Source organism: Haplochromis burtoni, unplaced genomic scaffold, assembly GCF_018398535.1.
Source record: "Haplochromis burtoni strain Fernald_Lab_line unplaced genomic scaffold, NCSU_Asbu1 Contig_38, whole genome shotgun sequence".
NCBI lineage: Eukaryota > Metazoa > Chordata > Actinopteri > Cichliformes > Cichlidae > Haplochromis > Haplochromis burtoni.
The window spans coordinates 1107349-1119739 of NW_024582399.1; the positions used below are offsets into that span (position 1 = coordinate 1107349).

At 39.6% G+C, this 12391-nt stretch overlaps 1 protein-coding gene across 17 annotated transcripts in view; it reads left to right on the forward strand.

Moving 5' to 3' along the window:
- LOC102305355 (inositol polyphosphate-4-phosphatase type I A) overlaps nt 1–12391 on the forward strand; it is an 89893-nt gene that overhangs the window by 50568 nt on the left and 26934 nt on the right. For 8 of the 17 annotated variants that reach the window (XM_042219799.1, XM_005920141.3, XM_005920146.3 and 5 more), the window contains 8 exons: nt 1817–1928; nt 2425–2515; nt 6871–7018; nt 9648–9778; nt 9859–9963; nt 10059–10167; nt 10404–10421; nt 12133–12319. In XM_042219799.1, coding sequence (XP_042075733.1) covers nt 1817–1928; nt 2425–2515; nt 6871–7018; nt 9648–9778; nt 9859–9963; nt 10059–10167; nt 10404–10421; nt 12133–12319 — 901 coding nt within the window. The remainder of the gene's footprint in view (nt 1–1816; nt 1929–2424; nt 2516–6870; nt 7019–9647; nt 9779–9858; nt 9964–10058; nt 10168–10403; nt 10422–12132; nt 12320–12391) is intronic. The other 9 variants (XM_042219800.1, XM_005920149.3, XM_042219806.1 and 6 more) reach the window with 3 other exon arrangements.

Consider the following 12391-nt stretch of genomic DNA (forward strand, 5'->3'; position numbering starts at 1 on the left):
TGCATGCTGCACAATCATTCCACCCTGGACAAGAACAGTTAAAAGAAATCATTAAAAAGACAAGATTATCAATCAATCAAGCAATTTATTTATAAGCAGATTTAAAAACAACACAGGCTGACCAAAGTGCTGTACATAATAAAAAAGTAAAAAGTAGATCAAACACACACAAAGAACAAAACTCAGTCACAATTAAAAGCTAGAGTGTAAAAATGTGTTTTGATTGATTGATCGATAATATTTTATTCATCCCGATGGAAATTGGGTTAAGGCTGCCAGCCTTGCCAGCGCCATACACCATTTTCAAACAGGTTTTTAAAAATGTCTAGTGTTGGAGAGATCCTAATTTCAACAGGCAGACTGATCCAAGGTTTGGGCGCAGCAATCACAAAGGCCCGGTCGTCTCTGTTTTTTAGACTGCTTCTAGGGACAAACTAGAAGCAACTAGCAGCTGACCTAAGAGTTCTATTTGGAGTATTTTTAGTTAACAGATCAGAGAGGTATGCCAGAGCTAATCCATTTAGAGATTTAAAAACAAGCAATAAAATCTTAAAATCAATTCTACAACATACTTGAAAATGGTCATGTTTACGAGTGCCTGTCAAGAGTCAGGCTGCAGCATTCTGAACTAGCTGAAGATGAGGGAGCAGAGCCTGGCTGATACCAAAATAAAGACTATTACAGTAGTCAAGCCTGGATGAAATAAATGCATGTCTCACTTTCTCAAAGTCAGCAAATGACAAAATGTTCTTAGTTTTTGCAAGGGCTCTGAGCTAGAAGAAGTTGGCTTTTACAACAGAATTTATTTGTTTCTCAAATGAAAAGCTGCTATCAAAGAACACTCCCAGATTCTTTGCAAAGGGATTTCTGGATTTTTCCAGAGGACCAAGGTCAACCTTAAGAGAAAAGCGAGGGTCAGAAGGTCCAAATAGAGCAATCTCAATTTTTTGGTCATTTATATTCAAAAGATTTAATGCAAACCATGATTTAATGTCATCAAGGCAGTCTAGCCAAAGAAAGATTACCATGACATTCATGCCCATGATGATTGTGTGTAAACTACTGATCACAACGGTAAGCAAGAAATAAAAGATGCTTGAATTTTAACTGTACAGAAGAAACATTTCATTTTTATGAAATGTTTCTTCTTACTTTGAAAAGTAAGAAGTGTTGTCATTTATGTATTTACAACATATAAAAGCCTGCTTGTCATTTACTTCAATTTTTTTCTCCATCTTGACACAAAGCCTAATGTGGTTAGTCAAATGAAATGATGTGTGACATCCTTCCTTTACTTTAAGTGTGTTTCCTGCTAAATTTGCAAGACAAAACTTGAAATGGAAAAAGCATATAGTGACAGATTTGTGGTTCTAGTTTTTAGTGTGCCACTGAAGATCTGCTGAGGATGTTGGATAGCAGAAGGACATGTAACTCAATATAATCGAAATGGCAGTGGTGGGTGGCACTCTGGAAATGAATCATCCGGCTGAGAAGGATATTTAAAAAAAAAAAAACACAGAACAAACGTGGGCTGAGGAGGGAGACTTGAGGAACACCGCATTTAAAATGAATAGGAAACAGGAAGCAAGTATTAGCTAAGGCTGCTAAAGGCTGTTCTTTCAGAGAAGAAAGAGCCACTGACTGTAGAAGATCTTTATACAGCCATTGGTAAGAACATAGAAGATTAAAAGCGGATCTCTTAATTTTAACCTAGTTTGCAGAAGGTTTTTTGGCACTTAAAAAAGCTATTTAGGAATTAAATGATACTAAAAGAATGATTAGCAGCTTTAATGCTGTTTTATGTTCAAATGGGCAGATCAGCAGAGAACCAGCGGGTAGGGAACATCACTGTGGCGGCGTGGCAGATGGAGGAAAGAACAGATCAGAGGATGTCGATGGGACGTCTGCCAGAAAGTATCAACGGCCGGGTAAGAGGCTGGCAGCCACGGGCAGATTTATTTATCTTCCTTGTGATCTGAGTAGATATTTTCCATGATTGGCCAACACTGGCGTCAGTTATTATATCTGCAAGCTCAACAAATGTTCTGAGGTTAATTCAATTAATATAATTTTGCATTTGCATCAAAAGTTCTGATGTTTGCTTGTAAAGAATTTGATTAGACTTGTATACTTAAATATCTCAGACAGACTTCTGAGTGTTTACGCTTCATTGTCTCTCAAATGTTGGTAAAATGCTGCATGTTTGCTCCTGAGCCTTGCTTTCTGTGACTGCATATAAAGCATATATATTAAATGATCATGGTACAATAAAGACATCGCCATGTGGCAGTAAAGTCATTTATCTCGGGTTTGTGTAGAAGCTCTGGGAGTGTGGTGTAGGTGATAGTGGAGAGATAAAGGAAGGTGGATGCTGCCTGCCAGAGCTGACGTAGTATAATGTTGGTGCTTGTGCTTGTCCTGCAGACGGTGCTGCCTGTCGACGAGAGCCTGACGGAGTCGATGGGAGTCCGAATCAAGTACGCCTCGTTGTGCAAAGATACCCTGCTGCGCTCAGGTGGGACAGCTTTGCTCTGTGACTCGGTGTGTGCAAAGTAGCGTGGTGTTAGTAAGGTTTTGGTGAAGTTTTGTTTTTCTTTCTTCTTAAATCAGTTAAAATAACTTTGCTACATTGTCCTGTACTTTGCTGATATATTTCTAATCAGTTTAATTAAACATTTGGATCAAAATTGTTTAATCTGGTAACTGAGTAAGCATTTAAAGACATGAATGTTAAACAGATCTTCCTGCATTAAATGCCTTCATTAGAACCCTTTCACATAAGCCTAGAGATCAGTCCGTGGATCCCTGGCAGCCTCTGGTGGGAAGGAAAAATGTTTAATTCCTGGCTGGTTGTTGAGTGGTTGCTAGAAGCTGCTGCCAGTCACATGGTGGTGCACAATAAAACCTCCGTTAACAAGATGTAAGCTTGTTTAGAAACACTCGTTGTTTACTGTTTGAGTGAAAGTGAAACTCGGATAAACTGTCACACAAACCAGAAATGGCAAAAATTTGCCTTCAGTGTAAAAGTTGTGCCAACACACCACAACTTGTAGGTATTTTCTAATTGTTTTTTATTTTTATTTCATTTTGACTTTTGATTTTCAGTTGAGTTTAGTTTCAGTTAAGTTTCCAGAGTGGGTTTTCTTATTTCAGTTTAGTTTCTGTTGTTTGAAAATGTTTAGATATAATGTAGTTTATATTAGTTTCACTGGTAGTTTTAGTCTATTTAATTAAGGTTGAACAGGTTGATCAGGTCAAAGACAAAAAGACTCAATAAAAGTTTTTACCCACCGGCTGTCAAACATACCCTACCTCAGCCCTGTTTGAAGGATAACTGCACTGCCAACACTCATTACACTTTATTTATAAACCGTATTTTTATTCATACTATAAAGCAAACCAACATTCCTACCTTTGTAAACTGTATTTCTTATAACCGTATTTATTATAGTAGCAACAGCCCCCGCACACACTGAGTGTGTACCTCACAATGCACCTGCTCCTCAGATTGCATGTATGTGTATGTATATATGTAGGCGTGTATGTGGAAATATGTGTGTGTGTATGTGTATGTATGTATGCATGCATATATGTGTATATATGTGTGTGTGTGTGTATATATATATATATATATATACATATATATACAGTGGGGCAAAAAAGTATTTAGTCAGCCACCGATTGTGCAAGTTCCCCCACCTAAAATGATGACAGAGGTCAGTAATTTGCACCAGAGGTACACTTCAACTGTGAGAGACAGAATGTGAAAAAAAATCCATGAATCCACATGGTAGGATTTGTAAAGAATTTATTCGTAAATCAGGGTGGAAAATAAGTATTTGGTCAATAACAAAAATACAACTCAATACTTTGTAACATAACCTTTGTTGGCAATAACAGAGGTCAAACGTTTACTATAGGTCTTTACCAGGTTTGCACACACAGTAGCTGGTATTTTGGCCCATTCCTCCATGCAGATCTTCTCGAGAGCAGTGATGTTTTGGGGCTGTCGCCGAGCAACACGGACTTTCAACTCCCGCCACAGATTTTCTATGGGGTTGAGGTCTGGAGACTGGCTAGGCCACTCCAGGACTTTCAAATGCTTCTTACGGAGCCACTCCTTTGTTGCCCGGGCGGTGTGTTTTGGATCATTGTCATGTTGGAAGACCCAGCCTCGTTTCATCTTCAAAGTTCTCACTGATGGAAGGAGGTTTTGGCTCAAAATCTCACGATACATGGCCCCATTCATTCTGTCCTTAACACGGATCAGTCGTCCTGTCCCCTTGGCAGAAAAACAGCCCCATAGCATGATGTTTCCACCCCCATGCTTCACAGTAGGTATGGTGTTCTTGGGATGCAACTCAGTATTCTTCTTCCTCCAAACACGACGAGTTGAGTTTATACCAAAAAGTTCTACTTTGGTTTCATCTGACCACATGACATTCTCCCAATCCTCTGCTGTATCATCCATGTGCTCTCTGGCAAACTTCAGACGGGCCTGGACATGCACTGGCTTCAGCAGCGGAACACGTCTGGCACTGCGGGATTTGATTCCCTGCCGTTGTAGTGTGTTACTGATGGTGACCTTTGTTACTTTGGTCCCAGCTCTCTGCAGGTCATTCACCAGGTCCCCCCGTGTGGTTCTGGGATCTTTGCTCACCGTTCTCATGATCATTTTGACCCCACGGGATGAGATCTTGCGTGGAGCCCCAGATCGAGGGAGATTATCAGTGGTCTTGTATGTCTTCCATTTTCTGATGATTGCTCCCACAGTTGATTTTTTCACACCAAGCTGCTTGCCTATTGTAGATTCACTCTTCCCAGTCTGGTGCAGGTCTACAATACTTTTCCTGGTGTCCTTCGAAAGCTCTTTGGTCTTGGCCATGGCGGAGTTTGGAGTCTGACTGTTTGAGGCTGTGGACAGGTGTCTTTTATACAGATGATGAGTTCAAACAGGTGCCATTCATACAGGTAACGAGTGGGGGACAGAAAAGCTTCTTACAGAAGACGTTACAGGTCTGTGAGAGCCAGAGATTTTCCTTGTTTGAGGTGACCAAATACTTATTTTCCACCCTATTTACGAATAAATTCTTTACAAATCCTACCATGTGGATTCATGGATTTTTTTTTCACATTCTGTCTCTCACAGTTGAAGTGTACCTCTGGTGCAAATTACTGACCTCTGTCATCATTTTAAGTGGGGGAACTTGCACAATCGGTGGCTGACTAAATACTTTTTTGCCCCACTGTATTATGTATCCGTATGTATGCAGGTGTATGTATAACTTGTACATGTCTTTCTTGTGTAAATGTAAATTTGTCTGTGTTATTGTGTAAATACTTAGGCTATTGTGCTTTCACACTCATGGAGACATGCCAAACTGCCTTTCATTGTTCTTGTAAGAGTGACAATAAAGAGCATTCTATTCTATTCATATTGTATGCAGGCAAGTTAGAGGCAAGACCTAGGAATATCAGCATAGTTATTACAATTAAAAAACAATTAAACAACTGACAAAGATAAAATCTAAGGATATGTGCTCTATAATTAAGTTTCTTAAAATTCCTTCAATTTTATATTTTATTATATATATTATATTATATTATTATATATATATATTTATATAGAATATATAATATATATATATATATATATATATATATATATAATATAATTTATACTCCCAGTGTTTCATCTATGTTTTTATTTTTATTTTAGTTTACGGAAATGTTTTTTCATTTCTAGTTATAATTATAATCTTGAATCTGATTTTTTTAGTTTGGGTTGTACTTTTCACAGTTTCACTTTCCCTATGAGAGTAGTCAACAAATTTTAGAAGACAAGTCAGCGTCTTCCAAGCAAAGTTTTGGTCCCAAAAGTGCCCAGCAGCCTCTAGAAACCACCTGGTACCTGGGTGGGGAATACAAATTTTCCCCTATTGACCAGAGATTGTAAAATGGTTGGATAGTGGTCTGTAGCCCTGTGTCACTGAGACCTTAGGGTATTAGGTTTATGTGCATGGAAAACCAAAGGAGAAAGTGTGAAACAAACTGACTAACTCGTTGAAATTAATATTTAATAGTTTTAGTTTAATTTAATTTTAAAGATGCCAGGCAAAATGTATTCTGCACACACTGAATATTTTCTGAGTTAAAGTCCCTTGAGGACATAGTAGTGGCACTTTTTAACTCGCCTTACATTTTCCTGATACCAAATCAAATGTACACTAAGACTGTGATACTTCAAGTTTCATTGAGCGATCTTGTAAGCGTATAAATCATGGGATAAAACCTAGTTTCAATAGCCCCATTTCAGTGTGTAGGATGTAGAGGAACAGAAACGAGCATTGGTACCCTGAATGTTTGATCTGCTTTCTGATAATTCACAGGAAAAAAACTTCAAAAAGGCAAAACTTTGAAGACCCATATCACCATGTGGCATACATGAGTGCTCAAAACAAGTTACAACATATGAACGTGAACATTTTTACCTACATCTTTATACCAAGCTAATCTCCGAGCAGTAATTCCGTCTCTGGAAAGAAGTGACTCATTTGGACACTTTTACAGAGCTTCATTAACCCTTATAGTCATATATTCTGAGAGGAGTATGTCTTCTGAATTTCAACCCTGCACCTGTTGGTTTTTTATTTTTTCTCTCCTCGTCCTTCATTTCTCTAACTCACATTTTCCATCAACATGCAGTTGAGTTGTATTGATTGTCCCCGGTGAGTGGGAGGTGTCTGTTTACCTCAGGGATTGAGTGGCAGTCCAAAACTAACGGAAAGCAATAACGTTGTTTACTGAGAAAAACTTTGGTCAGATCTGTCTTCATCTAATCCAAGCTAACTGAATTTTGTGTTGCTTCAGTGTTTGGCGGCACGATGTCGAGGATGTACCGCTTCCCCACCACTGATGGGAACCACCTACGAGTGCTGGAGCAGATGGCCGAAAGCGTCTTGTCTCTAAACATTCCCAGACAGTTTGTCAAACTGCTGCTGGAGGAGGATGCAGCCAGGTACAGCCACGCATGCATTTCTAAAGTTTACCAATAAAGAACATGTTACTTGTTCTTACTTATTCTTCATTTCTTATACTGAATAAACTGAACCTCTGTCTGTAAAACTTTTTTCGCTCCTTGCTTTGTGCTTTTAAAGAATGCATAGTTTCTCAAAATGGGTTCAAAACAGGTTAACACTGTGTAAAATACAACATCAGATGTTTCAACTGCAATATTTATGCAGGTGGAGAATTTTAACAGCAGCCTGCTTAAATTCTATGAGACGTGGACATCATCACAACTGCTATTTCCTTCAACCATCACCAGAAATCAGATTTTCCCACCATTGCACTGTGAAGTCATTTTGATCACAAAATATAACAATGAAGTTGTTAAATATATTTTCCTTCAACTTTGGACATTGCCTACCTCATCAACACTCGACATCTTTAACCCTTATATGGTGTTCGGGTCTGTGAGACCCGTGTTCAGTTTTTTTCAAAAGAAAAATTAAACAATTAATTATTTTTTCACGTGTAAATGTGTTGTGTCTTTCCACTCACTCCACTTGATTATAACTGATTTATTTATAACATTTTATATAAAAGAAAAACGAGAAGCACATTAATTCATAAATGTGATCTAACAAAGGTAAAGGGAAAAAATTAACCATGTTTGCTGTTCATATGTCTTGTAATTGGGATGAAGTAAACATCTGTTGAGTAATTTAACATAAAATTGTTTGATAGTGTTAATTTGGAAAGCCAAAACTCTAGCAGGTCCACCAGACCCATGAACACTGGCTGAGTAACAAAAATACGAACACCACACAAGGGTTAAAGCCTGAGCTTTGACTCATTTCTTTTGTTTTCTTACTTGTTCGTCTTCAGTTTTTCTGTATTTTCCTGCTCTGTTTTCTTCCTCTTAGCTGTACGCCACTTTGGTCAGCTCTTGTTTTTAAAATGTGCTTACAAAGAAACTGAATTGACACGACTAATAAAAAAAAAAAAGGCAAAACTAAGTTCCTGTAATAACCAACAGGAGACCAATGATGTGTAAACTGACTTCGATATGGCTTACTGGTCAGTAGTTGGACAGTGTTTGCAGACAAGTGGGTGTCTTGTCTGCAAACACTGCTGCTGAGTACAGAAATCGGGTTGTCATCAGTGCAGTCACAAAGAGGTTTTTGTCGCACACAGCTAGCAACCACTTGCCAACTGGTTGGGGAATACAGTCTTTCATAGGCTTGTAACTGGTTTCGAGGCCTTTGTGATGGAGGCCAAATGAATATGACAAAACAAAAATTAGCAGAGACCTAAAATGCATGCTTTTGCACCATTACGGTTTATCCAGTGTTCCACTTCATAGATGCTCCCAACTCGGCGGTCTTGTGATTCATCTTCATAACCGTAGACAAGCTTGTGAACTCAATAATTGTTTCAAACCTTTGAGGGGTTAAATATTTAATACATAAAGAACAAGAATCTTAATTTTAAATTTTTTTATAGCTTAAACTTCATAATACCCAGTTTGACCTCTTCAGATGTTTTGTTTTCTCTACAGCAGCTTAAAACCCAAAGAAATTTACTTTATTGCTTCATTAAACTTTGTGTCCTTAGTTTCTATGGACAAAATTTCTAGTCATAGCCAGATAGTTGGACGATCTCAATTTTGGTGGCCTCAGAATATCATCTCTGCTTTTTCTAGATGATTCTGTTCTGTTGGCTTCATTGGGTAGAGGTCTTCAGCTTGCACCGGGATGGTTTGCATCTAAGTTGCAGAAATGATAATGAGCACCTTCAAGTCAGAGGCCATGGTCTTCAGCAAAGAAAGGGCAGAGTGCTCACTCCAGGTCAAGGATGACTTGTTGCCTCAAGGGGAGGAGTTTAGTTACCTTAAGGTCTTGGTTGAATGACGGATTGGGGCTCTGCTTTGGTGAAGAGAGAGCTAAGCATAAAAGCAAAGTGTTTGGTTTATCGGTCAATCTACCTCTCCACCCTCAACTATGATCGCAAGCTTTGGATAGTGACAGAAAGAATGAGATTGCAGATAGAAGTGACAAAATAACCGTTCTCTGAAGGGTGGACAGCCTCTGCCTTTGTAATAGGATGGAAGAGTTCAGTCATTGGGGAGACATTTGGATTAGAGCCACTGCTCCTTCACATCAAAAGGAGGCAGCTGAGGTGATTCTGGCATGTGATTTGGATGCCTTATGGATACCTCCTGGGTGAGGTGTTTCCGGCATGTCCTGCGGGGAGGAGGCCCCAGGGCAGAGCAGGGCTCGGTGGAGAGATTGCATCTCTTGGTTGGCTTGGAAATAATTCAGTTTTCCCCCAGATGAGCTGGAAGAGGCGGCCAGGAAAAGGGAGGTCTGAGTTTCTCTGCTTAGACTGACCAAACCCATGACCTTGAACCTGGATGTATAGGAGAGGGAGGATAAATGAAAGGATGTTACATTAAACCAAAACAAACAGCAAATTATCCCGTCCGAGAAGCTGAAATCAGAGAAATTCCTTAAATTATGGAAATTATTTCTGATTATGGATAATTGCCACAGCTCTTATTGAAAGTCATTTGAAATGCATATTGAAGCGAGCGCAGTACTTGATGATTCATTTTTTCCTCTTTCTAACTATTCCGTCTGCAGGGTTTGTGAGTTGGAGGAGTTGGGAGAGTTGTCCCCCTGCTGGGAGAACCTGCGGCGGCAGATCGTCTCTCAGTACCAGAACATAATACTCGCTTACCAAGAGACACTGTCTGACCTCAGTGAATACAGAGGTCAGTGTACGTGCAGGCCCGAGTACACCTAAAAGAAAAGTTAAAAAGATAACGACTAAGCTTCTTCGTCTCTTTGTCAGGCCCATCATTCAAAGCCAGTAACCTGAAAGCAGACAAGAAGCTGGAGTTCATGCCCACTAACCTTCACGTTCAGAGGATGAGGGTGCAGGATGAGCTGGGTTTTGGTTAGACACGAATACAAATTATTAAAAAACAAATCTTGCTGTGATTGCACGCACTTCTTGTTGTGCCTTTAAAACGTCCTTGTTTGTCTTTCCAGAACAGACATATGATGTGGTAACAGTCGGCGCCCCGGCCGCTCACTGCCAGGGTTTTAAGAACGGCGGTCTGAGGAAGATCATCCAGAAGTTCGAGGAAGCAAAGAAACAGTAAGTTGAGCACAAAGTGGGGCGTCACATAGGAAAATGAAAGAGGTGGGGGGAAGGAAGTTGCGATGACCTCTGCTCCTGTTTTGGGTTTTTATATTTTGCTTTATTCATCTTGTGATTTGTATTTAAACAGTTGTTTTTTTTTGTCATCTTTGTTTCTTCAATTTCTGCATTAATCCTGCAGTTCCCTTTTTATGGCTTCCTCTTAATTTTGTTTTTGTTACTTTTCCGATCAGCGTATATGAGGAGGAATGGTGAGTCGTTGCACTGCTTTGCTTGTTTTCATTTGACATTTCTAAAAAATACAAAATAAAAAATCACACTTTCATAGATCCTTAAGATTTGTACAACAATGTATTTTCAGTTTTAAGCTGGAAGAATGGGGTTTTGCATAGCTTATTATGTTAATGCAAAGAAATAACGGCACGTGGCGCATCAGTCTTAACAGTGTTGTGTTAACTAATATAGAACTAAAATGTGTGTCGTCTTAAAGCGAGCACAAGGTTTGTCACAAAGTTGTTTGAATACTGCTCACTTTATAAATTCAGTCATAATTTTAAAGTCCATTAAAACATGTTTCTGTGCTTAAAAAGTCAAACCCTGACAATATTAAAGAGACATCTTTAAAATTCTTCTACATGAGATGGTCTGAATTTGTGAAGCGAGTGGTATCGTTCCCCGTCCCTGGCGTTTATTGAAGTCTGCTCCATGTTGTCTCTCCAGTCCATTAAGAGCAGGCATGTGCATGCAGACACTGTATGTTTGTACATCTGTGAAACACTAAAGTTAAGAGTAGTGGGTAATGTCTCTCACTACGTTTTTGAAACAGACCCTCTGAAGCTTGATTTAGACTTCTGCAGGAAGTTTACGTTCTAAGACGTAACCGAAACCCTTCTTATACCTAAACAGTTTGCTGCTATAGTATTCTGTTTCCAGTTACAGCGTATATTTCCTGCTGAAGCATATTTCAGACATAAGACAGAAACATTACAAAAATATACACCTACAGGCCACTTTATTAGGTGCACCTTGTCAGTACCGGGTTGGACCTTCAGAGCTGCCTTAATTCTTTATCGCACAGTTCAGCAAGGTGCTGGAAACATTCTTCAAAGTTTTCGGTCCATATTGGCTTGATGGCATCACACATTTGCTGCAAATTTGTCAGCTGCACATCCATGATGTGGATCTCCTGTTCTACCAAATCCCAATGGTGCTCTGTTGCACTGAGATCTGGTGACTGTGGAGCCCATTTCAGTACAGTGAACTCATCCTCATGTTCAAGAAACCAGTTTGAGATGATTTCATCCAACCTGAGGCAGGATGGATCCATGCTGTCATATTGTTTATGACAAATTCTCACCCTACCAACCAAATGTCACAGCACAAATTCAGGCTCATCAGATCAGGTGACATTTTTCCAGTTCTCTGTTGTCCAGATTTGGTGAGCCCGTGTGAATTGTAGCCTCAGTTTTCTTGTTCTTAGTTGACAGTATTGTATTCAGAGCTGCTCTTCTGCATACCTTGGTTGTAATGAGTGGTGGCTTATTATTGCCTTCTTATCAGCTGGCTGACTGGCTATTCTCCTCTGAAGGCATTTTTACCCAGTGAACTGCCACTCACAAGTTATAGCCTTAGTTTCCTGATCTTAGCTGACAAAAGTTGGATCTTTATGGTCTTCTGTGGTTGTGGTTGTCTGACAAAGTCCTAGTAGATCAGCAGTTTGTGAAATACTCAGACCAAACAACCATTTAAAGTCAATTAAGTCACCTTTCTTCTCCATTCTGATGCTCAGTTTGAACTACAGCAGGTTGTTTTGACCATAAATGCACTAAATTGCTGCCATGACCAGTTGAACAGATGTACCTAATAAAGTAATAAAGCACCTAATAAAGTGGCTGGTGAGTGTAGAGTATCCTCAGTCCCAGCTCGGATACAGACGTGTCTGTGTGTCTTTGTTCCCTACAGTAGCGCCCTCTCCAGCTCTCAGTCCATCATCTACATACCCCAGGACATTGTCCGAGCCAAAGAGATCATCGCCCACATCAACACGCTGAAGACTCAGGTCAGCTACTACGCAGAGAGGCTGTCTCGAGCTGCCAAAGACCGATCGGCCAGCGGACTGGAGTGGACGCTCGCCAGTCTGGCTGATAAGGTACAAAAAGTTTTTGGAAGTGATGTGACGTTACGTGGGAACGCTTCTTATTTCATCATATATCATTCATAC